This window comes from Arvicanthis niloticus, chromosome 27 (assembly GCF_011762505.2).
Source record: "Arvicanthis niloticus isolate mArvNil1 chromosome 27, mArvNil1.pat.X, whole genome shotgun sequence".
NCBI classification, from domain to species: Eukaryota; Metazoa; Chordata; class Mammalia; order Rodentia; family Muridae; genus Arvicanthis; species Arvicanthis niloticus.
In genome coordinates, this window is record NC_133435.1 from 9655312 (window position 1) to 9672964 (window position 17653).

The following is a 17653-nucleotide window of genomic DNA, read 5'->3' on the forward strand; positions in this document are numbered from 1 at the left end:
CCTAATCACTCTTTTTAAATACACACATACACACACACACACATGCACACACACACACACACACATTATTCCTAGAAAAAGTCATTAGAACGTCTCCACCATATTTACTATGAGCGTGGCTCTCAGAATTTAACACTGTGACTGAACACTGACCTTTATTATCTTTAGATATGTGATTAATGAAGCACACTTTTGTGTGTGCCTAGGATGGCATTTCTGGAGAGCCACATCCTGAGGGCTCTGACCTCAGAAATAGGTGGTTCCCTTGGTGGAGCCATCACACAGAGACATTACTGATAGATAGTGAAATAACAAGGAAGTACAGGTGGAAGTAGGTCACTGGCACATGACCTTAGAGATGTCTTGCCTCTGCCCCTTTTTGCATTTCCCTTCTTTATTTAGCCATAAAAATGTAAACTGCTCTCCTCCATCACAACCTCCCTGCCTTAAGGGAATAATAGCGCTGAAGCTGTCAGCCAAAATACTTACAGCCTGCTTTTGTAAGTTGTTTCTGTTACATATTTTAGTCACCCCAATGACAAAGTTACAATGCCACTTTCTTGAGAACCCACAGAAATTTCTGTCAAGCTTTACTATCAGGAATATTTGTACTGTGTTTGTGTGCGTATGTGCATGCACGCATGTATACACATGCATATACCTAAGGTCTCGTTCCTTGATCACTGTCCATCTTTACTTTTTGATTCATTAGGCTAGGCTGTCTGGAACAAGGATCTATCTGTCTCCATGCCTGTCCCCAATGTTCCAAGGCTAGGCTTACAGGCTTGTGCTGTGATACTCAGTTTCCCCCATAGGCTCTAGGAATCTGAACTCACGTTCTTGTGTAGTAAATACTTTGATGACTGAGCAATCTCCCTAGCCCTTTCCTATTTCTTATGAAACAATGTTCTTGCTCAAATGTTCAAGTTAATATTTATATTTTTCCCCAAGCTCAATGTCAAATTTGTGTCTGATCACGTTTTATCTGTATATCTACCTTACACTGTACCTTTTTCCTTCCTTAACTGTATCATTTGATCAACAATTGAAAGCTAATTAATGACCATGAGAAATTTAAGAGCTCTATAATGAAAATAAAGCACCCTCCAACAAAAGCATAGTCATCTTTTGGAAGACTCTACAGAAGCTTCCTGATATGGCATGCTCCATGTTGAGGCAATTCTTTGCACTTTTGGAGGTAAAACACACACACACACACACACACACACACACAAAACTTATATGTAATCCTTTAAGCTTTTGCATATCTATCAATACTTGAATTCTAATTTTCTCCTATTTCAAGGCCAACCCTCCAATATGTCCAGCCACACCATGCAGCCCCCTGCCTGCCATCTCTTCTATGCTGTGACACAAGCTGCACCATTTGCCAATATTCCCTTGCCAAAATCCCATTCTTTCTTCCAAGACCAAGTCAGCAGTTCTCGGGATGCCAGACTGTCCATCTGATCTGAAGTGACTGACCTAGATTCTGAAGAAATGTCCATTTTCAAAAAGCTTTAACATTAGCCTCATTTTGAAGCCTGCCCTTCCTCCCACTACAACCAAATCTCCTGTTTGCAATCACTCCTATGTTCTCTTTAACCTAAAGATCCACAAGTCTTCTGTGTTTTCAATGTCATTTGTGCTTCCCTTTGTACCATAACCAGTTGACAGCCAAGATGTATATAGCATCCATTGTGAATGTCTAGCACTAGTACAGATAGCCAACAAGTATACAATCAGAAACAACAGGAGGATGAACTTAAATGTCTTTAAAAGTTCAGCAGCAAAACACAAATGTATCACCAAGTATTCTAACGTTTTAGTGAGTTGAAATTATGAATATGCACGAATGCATCAAGGAGGAGTGAAAAGAACTCATGTCAGTGTCACTGTGAACTGGGGTTGAGTGGAAGAAGTCACAGGTCAGACACTTCCTCTTTGAGGTTTCTTCACTGACAAAGTTAAAAGGCTCAATGATGACCTCTGACTCCCTGAACATGAACATGAATGCTGCTTACCCAGCCTGACCCCAGGGTCTCCATCCACAGGGCCCCTGGGGTACCAGTCAACCACTTTAGAGGACATAAAACATTTCGGGGTCACTAAGCAAACAGTATCCACAACAGACTTTCAGACTTACACATTATTCTCTAATTTATTGTCATCAGCTATATGTAATCCATGTATGTCTTACACTAATTCTATTTTTGTGTAATACTGGGTTTTTCTATCCTTTTAGTAATTAAAAACTTACCAACATTTCCTGAATATCGTCCTAAGTGTATTTTAAAAAATTTTGTTTCATCCTCTAGCCAAAAATTATCATATGAAGCATAACCAAGGGTGCCATCTTCAGATTCCAGGGCCACATGAAGCATAAAACTTGAATCTTTCTGGTTCACTATGTAAAAAATCTTTTTCAGTCCTAACCAAAATTCTCCTGTAAGAGAAATACTTTGTTTTAATACTTTTAGCTCAGATGAGAACAATCTCTTAATAGTGCATGTCAACGCTCTTCAGTGTTTCCATTACTGAGGAGACTCAGCATTAACTGTGGCACGGGCAACTTGGCCCAACTCATCAACCAGCTGGTATTTAACTTACTTATTTTGCTAATAATTGTTAGTTCACTAGACTGAAAAGAACCAGACTAATTCATTTTTGTCTCCCAAATTCAACTTAAAGGTATATTTAAAGATTAAAGAAAAAAGCAAGTTTTACCATTAGGGCACGTCGACAGAAGACTTGTTGAAATTGTATGGCAACTAACAAATGATACAACCCCATAACTGTAGGAGTTTTAGACCCCAGATCAGCTGCTCCTAAAGAAACATTTCCCAAAAGCATTCAACTAAAGTTGCTTTTTCTACCTTGAAAAATACTTATGAATAAATATGTCTTTGTTTAAAAGCAGCTTGCCATCTACCTATGAGAAGAAACAAAATGTGGCTACAGAGAGGCCTCCCCAGATTTAAGTCAATATTTCTAAGACAACTATAGCTTGAAGGTGGATTACATTAACAGAATGCCCTAACTGTGTTTCTTGCGTGTACATTTCAGCCACTGGCTTTCTATCTCCCCATATCCACCGTGGATTACGGCAAATGTGGACATTCCTGAAATACAACCTACTCAAATTATGAAATTGCAGGATATAAAATTTCAGAGGGCTCGGACATAATGAGACAGACAGTATTGAAACTCAGGAAACTATGACTAAGATATTAAGTTCTTTTCCATGGATATTTTAGCTACCACCCTATTAGAACTAAAACGAATAAGTACAAGAAAAAGTGGACACATTGTAGACTGGGCTCCTACAGGACCTTTTAGGTTTATCACCTTTACATGTTTTAAGCTTCTTTCAGCTTCACTCCAATCTCATGTTTAAGAGTTAACAGCACATTTTATTAAATCCCCAATATAGTTTAATTGTACTAAGCATATAACAGTCTCAGTTTGAAAAAAGTGTCTGCCTGTAGATTTTCTTAGTCAAAACCTTTACCATCTCCCCCTAGGAAATAATCAGGAGGTAAGGTGACATTTAATGTTCTTTGAGTCCAGAGGATGTTCTCAAAGGGAAACCAGAGATTATGCTGACACAAAGCAAATACTTAACTGCCTGAAGCTCAGTGGTTATGTCGCAATTGACCAAATGTCTTCCAAAATCACTGGTATGCCTAAAGCCACAACTGACCAAATCCTTGGATAGCATTATGGGATGTTAGGTATTTAAAATTATAACAAAAACTATAGTTAAAATAGCATAAAAAATATCAAAACAACTTTAGATATTTTAACTAACGTAAAATCTGAAGGGTTCAAAAACATTAGCCCTCCTGTTTGCTATCTTAAGTGATGCTGCTTCATTGCCATAATATAATATGATTTTATAATTCACCCAGGATTTATAATATTCAAATTTAAAGAACAGTGGTGTACTATTACTATTTTATAGTAATAGTTTTATAAAATTACATTCACTTCAAATCAAACCATTTGAAATGAATGTAATTTTATAAAACTATTACTAGAACCAAGGTCATATGCTTTGATTCTACTTGTTTTATTATATTTTAAGTCTATGACTGCCTGGTTTGTTTTTTTTTTTTTTTTCATTCTAAGAACAATTGAGAAGTACCTGCCAGACAACAAATAGACCAACAGGTAATTCTCACTCAAATAACATTTCAATTCATCTCTAAAACAAATTATATCTTTTTTAAATGTGTGTTTATAGGTGTTTTGCATGAATGTGTGTCTGGTGAATTTGTGTCTGTGTACCTTGTATGTGCCTGGTGCTCTTGAAAGCCAGAAACGAATTCTGGACCCCCTAGTGCAGGAGTAACAGACAGTTGTGTCTGCTGGGAATTGAACCCAGGTCATCTGGAAGAACAGCCAGTACTCTTAATTGCTAGGTCTTATCTCCAGCCCAGACTTCTAGGCTGTACCTAAAAAATTTTTTTTAATAATTTGACATAAGAAAATAGAATTTAAATCATATTTTCATGTTCATATAAATTTACCACTATAGATTTACCAATGCTGGTACAATTTAAACATAAGACACCACAAAGGAAGAGAAAAGTAAAGCAGAAATACATAAAGTTAGACCTAAAAGGTCTCCAAATCCATCCAGGTAATCACACCACAGCCTTTGGAAGTTGGTTGTCCCATCGAGCCTTCTCTGAAGTACAGTCCATCCTCCTCCTCTGAAATCCATGTCACATGTCACCTACAATGGGCCAAGAAAACACACCATTGTTTTCATTATCTGACATTATATAACTCATTCATAACCTATAAACAGACAAACACAAGAAAGTTTCAATACCATGCATTCATATTTTTAATTCTCTAGAGATATTACTACTTAGACAAACTCATAATTAACATAACTACAGCCCTGTGTGAGATACTTTTTAAAAGACATAACTGTTTGTAGTAACTGTTTGTAGTATTTATTTTTCCTCAATATGTTCAGGAATAACAGCGCTGCTGTGATATGCCAGAGTGATGGCTCACTCTGCAAATGACCTTGTTCTTTCAGTTACAGTGCTGGTTTTTAATGTGTTAAATATAGGTGCCTGCTTGCCTCCCGTTTCTCATTTCTGAACACTCTAGTGTTTCTCAATCTGGTGTTCAGATCGACATTTTAAGACAGAAAAGCATGATCTGAGCCCAGACAGCAGGTGCTTACAGGTGCCTCGGTTGACATTGTGTGACATGTGCCTGCTGGGTTACATAGAAATGACAGGGGAAGAAACCAAAGTAATTCCCTCGACCGGAAACTTCCCACTCAGCAACAGAAAAGAAAAAGAAAGCCACATGAGGGAAGCAGCACCCGCACGCACGCCCACAGGAGAGGTGGTCATACAGCTCTCCCAAGCTGAGAAGCCCTCCTCCTACCACAGCTCACAGCCAGCAGTGGGCGTGTGGGCAGAGTGACTTAGGTGGTTTTAAGAGTACTTCTTCCCACCTAATTCCCAATTTTTTTTGACATCTTGTTAATAGAATCTTCAAGAGAAATCATGGTAATACCTTCAGGAACAGAAACTGGTTATATCTACTTAGAAAAAAAAAAAAAAAAGGTTGTTGTTGTACAATATAGACTATTGATAAATTCCAAAGGATTATAATTCTTTTATACATTGAGAAAGTACCTAGAAAAAATGATGTACACACACATATATCTTTTCTATTCTTAAGTATCATGTGCAGTAGGTTTCTACTAGAAATACAAGCAAATAAGTTCTAAAGATGAGCAAAATATAATTCATATTATTTAAATTCAGCATGGATCAGTTGTCAACATTCCTCATGCTCAAGTAAAATATTTTTCTATTAATTTTTTTTAATTTTTGAAACAAAGTCTCACTCTGTAAAACCATGTATCATCAAAAGAAAGTATAGCCATGAGTAAAAAGGAAAGCCCTGAGTCATAGGACATCTTTATTGTCTAGTCTCCACAGTCAATTAAAGCAAGGACTTATACTGCATAGTTCTGCCTCCATATGGGTAGCACAAAACCTTGCAACAAATAGATTTACTTTAAATAGTGCAATTATGGAAACTTAGACAGGAAACTGAAGTTCATGGTCTAAGCAGAAAATGTAAATGAAACCAAGCTTTAGAAACTGTAAATATTACTTACTAGCTTGTTTAAAATTTCAAGACAAAGATTAATAACAAAAAATAAATATTAAGACTATTATAATTTTAATATTAATTAAGTTAGATTTATATTTACTTTATTCTGTATAATAAAGGAAAACTTTACCTCAAATGGGTAGCCAGATCCTTCTGGAAAGATTACATATAAACCACTAGGGGTTTTACTGACAGAGCCAATTGAATCTTTAATATCAGTGCAATCCAAACCTAGGAAAATAAAATTTAGTGCACATTCAATTGTACCCAAGAGACTCACTTAACAGCAGAAAATTGACAATGCTTGCTGAAATTGTTGCTACAACTTTTAGTGTGATGTCATGAAAAATTGCCACAGTTTTAGAATTCAAGAGAAAAATATATGAAAAAACAGTAGTTAAAGAATTTAGGCTACAATAAATCCTCACAAAAAGCATCTATTTTAGTGATTAGTGTTTAAAAGTCTCATATTCTGGCGGTGGAGAGATAGCTTAACAGTTAAGAGCCCCGACTGCTCTTACAGAGGATCTAAGTTATGTTCCTAGCCTCCAAGTGGTGGCTCACAACTGTCTGTAACTTCAGTGCCAGAAGATCCAACACTCTGGTCCCCTGCACACATGTGATACACATAAACTCACACCGGCACACACACATACATGTAAATAAAAATCAAACAAATCTTTAAAAGTCACATTTGAGACTTTTAAACTTCCTTATTGTATAATTATGTGTGCTCTTTTCCAGTGGATCTAAGCTAACCCACGTTTCTCTTGACTATAATGAGTAGGGAGGAGAAAACGTAAGGAATAAGTCGGTTAACTATAATTAATACAACATTGTCCTCCAATGCCAATAACAAAAAGATGAAGAAGTCAGTTTCGTCACCAACAAGAAATAAAGTAAGCCCAGTGTATGCTCTATCTACACAGGTTAAAGCTGTAGCGCCCCCCACCAACGCCCAAAGCAGTCATTTCCACAAAGGATTATAAATATATGTATGTGATACCAATGTGCTGAGGAGTAGTGCATCCTATTTGAAGATATTCTAGCATATATTTTATAACTCCAATTCCTTGATCCCAGTTACTTGGGAAACTGAGGCAGGAAGGCTTGCCCTGACTACATAGTTCAAAGCCCTTGAGGAACTTATATAAGACCCTGTCTCAAAACAAGAAGTAAAAAGAGGGCTGGGGGATAACTTACTGATATCTCATTTGCCTACCATGCATAGACCTCTGGGCTCAGTCACAAAAACCACCTCCTCACAAAGCCATTTTCGGAGCATCACTTACTTGGGTGATTTGAGTTTGAGGTTAACTATTTCCTAGCCAGAAACCACTGACTAACCACTAGAAACCTTAAAATGTTTACCTAATATAGGAATGATGACAGTGCTAACTGATTCATAGCATTTTCTGGAGTGTAAAAAAGCAGCCTACCATACATTAACCTGTAGAACACATCTCAACAAAAATCTCGGCATAAAATGTTGTTCCCCTTCCCTTTGTTTCCAGATGTGGTTTTGTTGCTTGATTCTGAACTGTGAAGAGACATTCTTATAATGGAGCCATGCTCAGAGGGGTGGGAGAAGCCCACAGTGAAGGCCAGACCTACAGCACAGCATGTGCTTTCTCATCTCTCCTTAAGTGCGAGCAGACTTCTTGGGTTTGGGGGTTTGTGTGTCATGTTCTCTACCTGATGCTGATGGCATAAGGCAAGTCTCTATGTTTTTCTTGCTGTGCATCACACAAACTTTCTGAACTTTTTGTGATTTATTCATTCACCCCTCACAGCAACTCTGTTAAGACTGCAAAGTTAACTAGCATTTATGGTAACTTGTCTGGCTTTAGAATTACCTGAATTCAACACTTAGGGATGTGTACATGAGATAGTCTCCAGAAGGTTTATGAAAAAGAAAGATGCAGCTGGAAGTTGGGTAACACCATGTTCACATGGACTGGGATCCCAGACTAAATAAAAGGGAGGAGGCCAGCTGAGCCCCAGCACCCCTCTCTCTTCCTGACTGCAGATGCAGTGTGGCCAGCTGCCTCACACTGCAAGCCTCTCCACAACCGTACAGTGGATGTTCCAACTGTGAGCCCTACTATAAACCTTTCCTTCTTTGTTTTCTGTCTGGTATTGTGACTGCAATGAGGAAAGACAAATAAGGACTTTCAACTTATTGATGAGGAAACTAATAGCAACGACTCAGCAGCATGGAGACTCGGGCCAGCCTGACATGAGAGTTTATGCCCTGCTACCCTTTGCTACATTGAGGAGAGGTGTGGTAGAGGAGGTCATTGTAAAGAAACATGTGACAGTGCTTGTCCTCATAACAGAACAAAGAAGAGGCTCAATCCCTGCTGCTCCCTCCCCCTTCTAAGAAAACCTAGGAATATATATTTGAGCCTTAGTAACAATTATTTGCTTGGAATTTTTATATAAATTCATATTTGTAAGACTTACAAAACATTCTTAGAAGCATAAGATGTAGGAATAAAGAAGTTACATTTTAGTATAAAAAGTTAACTTTGTATCTATTTCTGCATTAAATGTCTTTTTCCTTTGTTATATCCCAGTTTGAAACATGTGGGGGAAAAAAATTTTTTTCACAAGTGGGAAGAGCTCTGAAGCTTCTCTTCTGAGTGAAAAGTACTTATTAACAAAAGGTCAGGGCGGGGCACTCAGGATGAAGCACCTACAGTTACTTGATGGTCAACAGATGTGAAATATTACTTTACAGCTATGGCTCCAGACAGTGGAAAAGTACCACGGCCTAGGAAAGGACACGTGGTATAACTGGGTCAATGGCAGATACCAGTCTTCCAGGCTGTTAGGAAACAGTGTGAGTGGTGTGTTCAAACGCTTTTCAATGCACCAAGCTGTCCAGAAATTGTTGAGTATTAAAACAGAAGTGTGAAGGCTGAAATACCAGTACTCTTACCATGTGACTGAACAGCCCTGGGAGGAAAAGGATCCAGCTGTTTTCTAAAAATTTCTGTAGTCAAAAGGAGAACTCGATTCATGAGCTCATTAACCTAAACACAGACACATGAGGCACAGTTATACTTAGCTAAATTATATAAATGCTGTCTCTAAGCCTCTCTAAACCAGCAGAGGGATGCCTTCTCTTCTTCTAAGTTGGATTCTTAGTGTTTTAACACAACAGAGACATAAATAGCAATTGTTCACTCAGTAGTGTTGTCTGCCCCTGTGGCTCTGTTCTTACTGTGTCTGAAGCATTGCTGGGTTTCTTACTCCCTCCCTTTGCTCTTCCGGACTCATCCTCCACACCAGCTGTTAATGGGATGATGTTGTTTCCTTGCTCTTACACTAAATGGCCCATAGTGTAGCAAGACTTAGCTCCTTATTCTTTTAGTCAGAATTCCTTACACATTCCCAACCTCACCAGCCCTCCTACCCTTGTAGCAACACATCAGTACCCTGTGAAGGGAATGTTGTCCTCTCCTTACCCAACCTTGTAATATTTAAAGCATTAATTCATCTCTCACTGCTCAGCTCACAGGCTCTCTCTTGTGAGAGTCTTCCCATGTCATTCTGATGGAATTCATATTATCTCTATTTTTCCATATTTGTTTTCTCATTACCCTTTGAATAAGGCCACTGCTTCATTGCAATGTGTTACACTGCTTCTCAGATCATAGCTGCTGAACATTAATGCATAAAATGAAATGATTGTACTTCCTGACAGCTATGTCAGTGTGCACATGAAATGTAATGAAATGCTAAAAGAATTCCACACCTGGTGAGATAAGTAATCCAAAGATGCTTGTTGTTCATCCATTACATTTCTTATTAGTTTTTTGGTACTTCTTGTATAAGAAACAATAGAATTTTGCAGGTTTCCTTAATGAGAAAAGAGAATGACTGCTAAACTTTACATTGTTGTATAAAATAATTACAGGGAAAATAATGAATTTCATTGATTTGGGATAAATAAAGAATAGTTTCTCAATTTATCTAAGTATATAACTATATATTTTAGTTAGTATATATTTATTAAAATAGGATCAGCCAAAAACAATTGTGTCAACATTCTTAATGAAATTATGCTTCCTGATAATATAGACTTCCTCAAATGATCTATTTATTAAGAAGCAGCATTCTTAATGCCTTCCCTCACTTTTAGAATAAGAAGTTTAGAGGCAGGATATAGGGTTCAATTTAATTTGGGAGTGGAAGACGGGATCTCAGGCTCACTCTGGACTCCTTTCAAATCCTCATGCTTCCATCTCTCAAACTCTCAAAAGCTGGGATTACTACACAGGGGGCCTGTGTCAACTTGCCTAGCCATTAATTAGTATTATACAATAAAGTAAAATGCAATTATAATTTTTTTGCAAACAGGCCAGCTAATTTCAAAAATAAATCTTTGTTTTATTTTTCTAATACTACATTTTATATAGCCAAGTTGCTAACATACACAAACACATCATTAATATTAACCAAAGCTTTGGAGGCCAAAAGATAGCTCAGTAGGTAAAGCACCTGCCAGAAATTTGAAAACCTGAGTTCAATTCCTAGGACCCACATGGTAAAAGGAAAAAACTGACTCCTGAAAATTGTCCTCTGACCTCCATATGTGTGTCCAGGTATGTAGGTGCTCATACACAGACACACATACATACACACACACACACACACACACACACACACACACTAAAAAATAATAAGTAAATAAAAACATTAAAATTCAAGTTAGTTTCTGTCTGAACTGAACTTGTTTATTACATTTCCCTTTGATTGACTGACTGACTGACTGACTGATTACTTTGTCATGTGGTTTTGTCCTTGTGATTGTACACTTTACTTGGGTGACTTTTCTTAACCCTCAGGGTATAAATTGTCTGATGTTCTAAATAAAGTTAACTATCACACACACACACACACACACACACACACACAAAGGAAAGAAAAAATATCCAATATTCCTTATTTTTAAAAAGGCTGCACAAACACTACAAATACTTTCCCTTCAGGCATTTGAGATCACATTGCCATTCTGTCATAGTGCCCTAATATTTTTAACACAAGAAAACATCCTCGGGGCTGGAGAGATGACTCAACTTCTTTTGCAGAGGACTCGGTGGTTTGTAGCCAGATGTAACTTAGGTTCCAAGGGATCTAACAGCTTCTGGCCTCCTCAGGTACTGCATGCATGTGGTACACACAACATACACTCATGTAGACAAAACACACACACATAAAATAAAGATAAAATATTTTAAACATCAACAATAATAAAACTATGATAACCAGGAAATAAACATCAACTACAAACTGCTTCCCAGACTGAGACAGTCTCACCAGTGACAACAACGGTAATGATGTCCTCTTTATCAAAAGGACCCATATTTCACAGACGCATTTTGAAAGGGTGTATATTCCTATGCTTATTCACCCCAGCACTAGAATGGCATTAATAATTTCTAACAGTGCTGAGTCTATTTCATCCAGCTGTATCTCTCATTCGTATTTCCAGTCTCTTGCTTTCTCTTAGTTCTCCCCTGAATTTCCACATCTGTCTTAATAGGACCAACATGAATTCATGGTTAGAGCCTGGGACACTAATGTTATACAGAAACTAAGCACATTTGGTCTTAGTTTTTTTGCACTCCCTCACCTGTGAACGACTGTCCCATAGGAACTGAATCAAATATCAGCTTCCTTACCCCAGTTGTCTTTCTTCCCTGCACTCTGAACCCCATGTACATAGCATAGGAATTACTGCACAGTGACTACAGCACAAGTACAATGACTAAAACCCTAATTGTGACCCTTTTCTACTTCAAATGACTACATTTATACTATATTTATTGCATTCATTATTGTAGTTTTTCAGTCATAATGTGTTTTTAGAAACATCCTCAGTGGGGTGAGTAAATTAAAACAAAAACAACCCCTAAGGTGAAATTTCCAGGGTTCAGATGTAGGAAGTTAAACAGCCCCTAGTAAGTTAGTGTGTCCCTATTATCAGAGCCTTCAGATTTGCCCTTCTTTCGGTAGTGTGTAGATACAACTCCCTGGAAGGAAGATTTCATTGACTTACCAAATATCTATAAATTATTTAATTATTACATAAAACATCTGGCCTTGTGTGACAAGAATATAAAATAACCCTTATAAAACTAAGGCATATTTTTTTCTGTCAAAGTTTGATCTCATTATACCTGAGGTAATTCTTTTCTTTCTTTCTTTTTTTTTTTTTAATTGGATATTTTCTTTATTTACATTTCAAATGTTATCCCCCTTCCCAGTTTCCCCTCTGGAAATCCACTATCCCATCCTCCCTCCCCCTGTTTCTATGAGGATGCCCCCACCCACCCACTCCCACTTCCCCACCCAAGTATTCCCCTACACTAGGGCATCAAGCCCTCCCAGGACCAAGGGCCTCTCCTCCCATTAAAGGCCATCCTCTGCTACATATGCAGCTGGAGCCATGGGTCCTTCCATGTGCACTCTTTGGTTGGTGGTTTAGTCCCTGCGAGCTCTGGGGAATCTGGTTGGTTGATATTGTTGTTCTTCCTATGGGTTGCAAACCCCTTCAGCTCCTTCAGTCCTTTCTCTTACTCCTTCACTGGGGTCCCTGTGCTCAGTTCAATGGTTGGCTGTGAGCATCTGCCACCTGAGTTAATTTTTAATACTTACTGCACATAAAATGTTTTTCTTCTCGAGTTGTTTTGGTCTTAGCATCACATGATTCTCTACAATTCTCCTTGTATACAGTATCATTACTTTGACTTTTCTCTTTGAGTTTAGCTTTATCTTCCACATTGTTACCTACTAAAGAATCCTTCAGGTTATAAAACAGAAACAAGAAAAATGCATGAAACTATGCCGTCCGAGCTTCTACACAGTATGAAGACTGTAGGAAAAGTTAGAATTTGGAATATACAATGAAGACAACCAAAGCGAAACTGATTGTTTTAAATCGCCACAAATAAACCTTACAGGTACAATCTGGTTTGGGTCAATACTTGCATTGTCTCTTTTTCTTTTCTGACTCTAAACATACTTGCTTAGGGTTTGCTTCCACTATGACTTGGCAGTTTTGATCTTTATTTTCAACACACTTGAATGTGACAGGACACACAATCCCTTGGAAAACCCCTCAGGTATATCTCCAGTACTTCTAGCCAAATGAAACTTTTGCTACCAACTGTTTAACATTGTAAGAGGAATGTGTAGAAAGATTTGCTTTCACATAAAATAGTTAAAGATTTGAAAGAATAACATAGATTTTAATATTATCATTAATAAAATTAAAATATGGAATTTTGCTTTGTAAAACTTGGTGATATAACATTAAAAGGATAACACCTCACATTAATAAATACTTCTGTTTGCATGCAATTAGTGTCTTAAATATCAAGACATACTTTGATAAAATTGTGCCTATTTAACAGCCCTACCAGAAGCTGTAACAAGTTTGTCCTGTTCGAGACACTGAGAGACTGATATATAACTAACCATATTACAAAGATATTTGCCCTTATAAAGAACTTATACTTTGCTACACAAACTATTCTAAATTTCTTTCTCTTTCTCTACACCTCTATAATAACTGACATAATTGATGTTGTTTTTAAATGTATTATAAGCCGGGCAGTGGTGGCTCACGCCTTTAATCCCAGCACTTGGGGAGGCAGAGGCAGGTGGGTTTCTGAGTTCGAGGCCAGCCTGGTCTACAGAGTGAGTTCCAGGACAGCCAGGGTTACAGAGAGAAACCCTGTCCTGAAAAACTAAAAATGTATTATAGATATTCTTTTTTTTTCAGTAAGGCCCTTATATTTTAGTATATTAAAAAATTAAATCATTAGTATATATGCAGCTGCTTTAGAATTTTTTCTTGTTTCAACCAGAGAATCTTGGAATTTATTTGGTTATGATATGATGGTAAATACACTATTAACATTTAAAAAAATGTAAACCAATACTTAAATATACAGGCATTCAAATCCTCAGTTATTCATAACATTGCATACCCTATATAAGCTGTCGCTCTGATTTTGTTTTAGATAAGATATTCTTACATCCTGTTTAACTACATGCAGGGCTTAATTTAAAACCTCAAAGTTGACAGATTACCTTTCTTTGTAAAGAGTGATTTTTTTTTATTACCCATCAGATGTCTTATTATCAAACATACTAGGGAAGCTGTCAATTAAAATATATTTAAACAATTGAGAACTTTCTTTAAAAGTTGATCTTAAATTTGATCATATAATTTGTATTTCAAGCTTCTATATATCTTGAAAGCTAAAACAGCTTTCTAAGCTAAAGTAATATTGCTAAATTCTTACCGTAGAATGAGGAACGCAGCTGCCCTGTACAGCTTCTCCACAAATGAGAAGACACACATTTAAGAGCAAGAGTGATTCTTGGGATGTATACATCATCTTTTTCTTGGATTAATAAAAACACTTCCTCAAATATCAGCTCTCTGTGGAAAGAACAGTGCATAGAGTCATCAGTTAAAAATTTCTGGAAGTTGTACAGCACAAACACACGTGATACTAGCTTCCATGCCCTTTCTGGAAGTTATACAGCACAAATACATGGCAGTACTTACTAGCTTCTAAACCCTCATCTGAAACAACATCCCTGCGTAAACCTGAAGGCAGCTCACATATTAACTGACACAAATCCTTTCCATTGCTTCATACCTACAGTGCAAACCTATGTGTCTTATAAGGCCATCTAGTTTTTATTTATTTACTTTATATCTTGATTCCCCCTCCCTCCTCTCCTCCTAATCCCTCCCTCTCACTTCCCCTCAACCATACCACCCTACCTTTATCCTCAGAGAAGGGGAGACCTCCCATGAAGAACAAACAGGCCTGGCATATCAAGTTATAATAAAACTAGGCATATCTTCTCCTACTGAAGCTAGACAAGGCAACCCTATAGGAGGAAAGGGGTCCAATGGCAGGCATTGGAGTCAGACTTCAATCTCTTCTGACAGCCCTTCTCCAGTTGTTAAGGACAACTGTTGAAGACCAAGATGCATATCTGTTACATATATGTAGGAGGCCTATGTCTGTACCATGCATGTTCTTTAGTTGGTGGTTTAGGTTCTGTGAGCCCCAGCGAACCCAGGTTAGTTGAATCTGTAGGTTTCTTGTAGTGTCCTTGAGCCTTCTGGGAAATTAGAGAAAGGGGCTGATGGAGTTGAAGGCTTAAGTTGGGATGGGGGTGGCAGAATGAGAGGTATGGTGGTAGTAGTGCAGTAACAAAATTATGGAAATATAAAACAGTCTTTAGAAACCCACTAGTTTGGAGGCCAATTTAAAAAGAAAAAACATTTAAAATGGGAGTTTGAACAAAGCTATCATCACTGGTTGCATAAAGGTTTCACCCAGAAGACATAGGTTATTAAATGAAAATCTCAATGCCAGGCATGGGAGATACTTCCTATGAGTTATTGATCATGGTAGCCCCAGCCAACAAAACAACATAGGTTATTGCTATTGTTCTTAGTTTCCTACCAAAACTAGATGATAAAACTATATTGCTGAAAATATTTGGTTACAAGGCATAGAAAAATCAAGTTGAAACTGACCTGGGAACATCTCTCCTGCTGGCTAAACTTCATAGAACTAGAATGTGCTCCACTAAGGCAGAAAAGTCCTCAGTGGACCTACCCAGTGTGTACTCTGCATGCTACAACCTTGACCTACCAGACAAGATTTATCCACAGGTACAATAGTGACATGACATTACAGAGGTACACAACTGCTTTGGATTTGAGGCCAGCTCCACAGAAAATTCATACTTGTTACTACAACCTGGTTAAAGCACTGTGTCTGGAGGGGTCTCTAAAGCAGGGGATCTCCTACTTTTCTTTTACTACGTGGACATGCCAAACTGCCTTCAAAAATATCTACGTATATAGCCATAGATCAGTGCTTGTAGCTCAACTTTGGTCAGAGAAGCTTCTTTTTGCAGTAACCGTCAATAAAGAGGCTCATAACTGGCCAAAGTCCTGAGACTCTTACATGCTCAGCTCTAAATGGTACATCTATGTCAATCCTCTCAAGACTCAAAGAACATCACAGAAAAGGGAGCAGAAAGTATGGTAAGAGCCAGAGGATGGGGAAGAATCTGTCAAATTTTGTCTTCTGGACAAAGCATGGCTTTACCGTCATGAATTCACAGCAGCTGTGGTTAGACACGCAGGATCAAGCCAGTCAAAATTCCAGCTGGGATAGGGGACAAACCAATTAGACTCCACCGGTAGCTAAAGAGTCAGCTTCTGGCTATTAATGACTGCTGGAGAACGGGAGTAATTTTTCTTCAGAGATTTGGCTGCTGGTAGTTTATCCATGTTCGTGCAGATAGCAATAACTGAACTGAACTGTTATTTTTTAACAGATGTGAAGGTTCCCACACATTGGGGGATCCCTGAAGGAGCTGATCTGTATACAAGATACATTGTATACATATGTGAAATTGTCAGAGAATGGATTTAGGAGAGTGTGGACAGTTGGCTCAGTGGCTAAGAGCAATTATACTTTGTGACAGACCTGGGTTCAATTCCCAGCACCCACATATAGGCTTACCACTTCCTCAGGAACCAGGCATGCCTGTGGAACACAGACATGTGTGAAGGCAAAGCACTCATGAGAAAAATAAATCTTTTTAAAAAAAAGAAAAAATGAACTTAAATATTTTAAATAAAAAAAAAAAAGATCATTTCCTGAAAGACTCGTGTCTGAATCTTAACTTTTTCCTTTACAATGGCTTTTTCTTTTCATTCTGGAAACATGTTTAAAACTTCACTAGTTTCCAAAATACAAGGCAAAGTAAATTTCCATTGGGCCTTGGCTTCTCATCTGAGATGTTAGCTTCTCCACCTCCTTTTGGAATCAAAGTGGCTCCCTTTGATGGTGGTGGTACAGTAGGTGCCCAAATATTTACTTAATAAAGAAGTATCTTAAACTAATGACCTCTTTTCTGGCTTTATTTTCTCACTACCAACTGTGTAAACCTAAACACTCTTATCTATTGTTTTCTGAAATTACTTTCTCAGGGGTTCCCTACCAGAGCAACGAGAATTTGGAAGTGTGGACTACCTGGTTTACATCTTGACTTCACCGTTCCCTTACTCTTGAGCCGTTAGGAATTTCCCCAATATTGCAATAGCTCAGTTACGTCTTTTGTAAAACTGGAGTCATCATGTGGATTAAGTTAGGAACATAATGTCTCTGCACTTACCACACTATGCTAGAAGCAACAAGCAATCAAACATGTGGCACTGCCACTTTTTTATTCTCATGTTCTCTATACACAGTTCCAACACTATTGACAATCTGACTAGACTCAACATTAGCAGATGAGTATGCACCTTTAGTTTTAAGCCTCTAGTTAAATTACTATGAAATTAAATGAAGAAGAGATGATCTTTAGTATTCTAAATCAGATAGAACTTAAATACTTTGTTCTTTCCAAACCTTCCCAGAGATAAATCCAGGAA

The 17653-nt window shown here is 37.7% G+C and overlaps 1 protein-coding gene across 10 annotated transcripts in view; it reads right to left on the reverse strand.

Moving 5' to 3' along the window:
- Positions 1 to 17653, reverse strand: part of Angptl5 (angiopoietin like 5) — a 33384-nt gene that overhangs the window by 9364 nt on the left and 6367 nt on the right. For 7 of the 10 annotated variants that reach the window (XM_076926103.1, XM_076926104.1, XM_076926106.1 and 4 more), the window contains exons 2-8: positions 14481 to 14620; positions 12826 to 12970; positions 9920 to 10023; positions 9101 to 9194; positions 6287 to 6387; positions 4621 to 4741; positions 2261 to 2446 (exon numbers count right to left, since the gene is read on the reverse strand). In XM_076926103.1, the coding sequence (XP_076782218.1) occupies positions 2261 to 2446; positions 4621 to 4741; positions 6287 to 6387; positions 9101 to 9194; positions 9920 to 10023; positions 12826 to 12970; positions 14481 to 14576 (847 nt within the window). In that variant the 5' untranslated portion in view covers positions 14577 to 14620. The remainder of the gene's footprint in view (positions 1 to 2260; positions 2447 to 4620; positions 4742 to 6286; positions 6388 to 9100; positions 9195 to 9919; positions 10024 to 12825; positions 12971 to 14480; positions 14621 to 17653) is intronic. The other 3 variants (XM_076926101.1, XM_076926109.1, XM_076926110.1) reach the window with 3 other exon arrangements.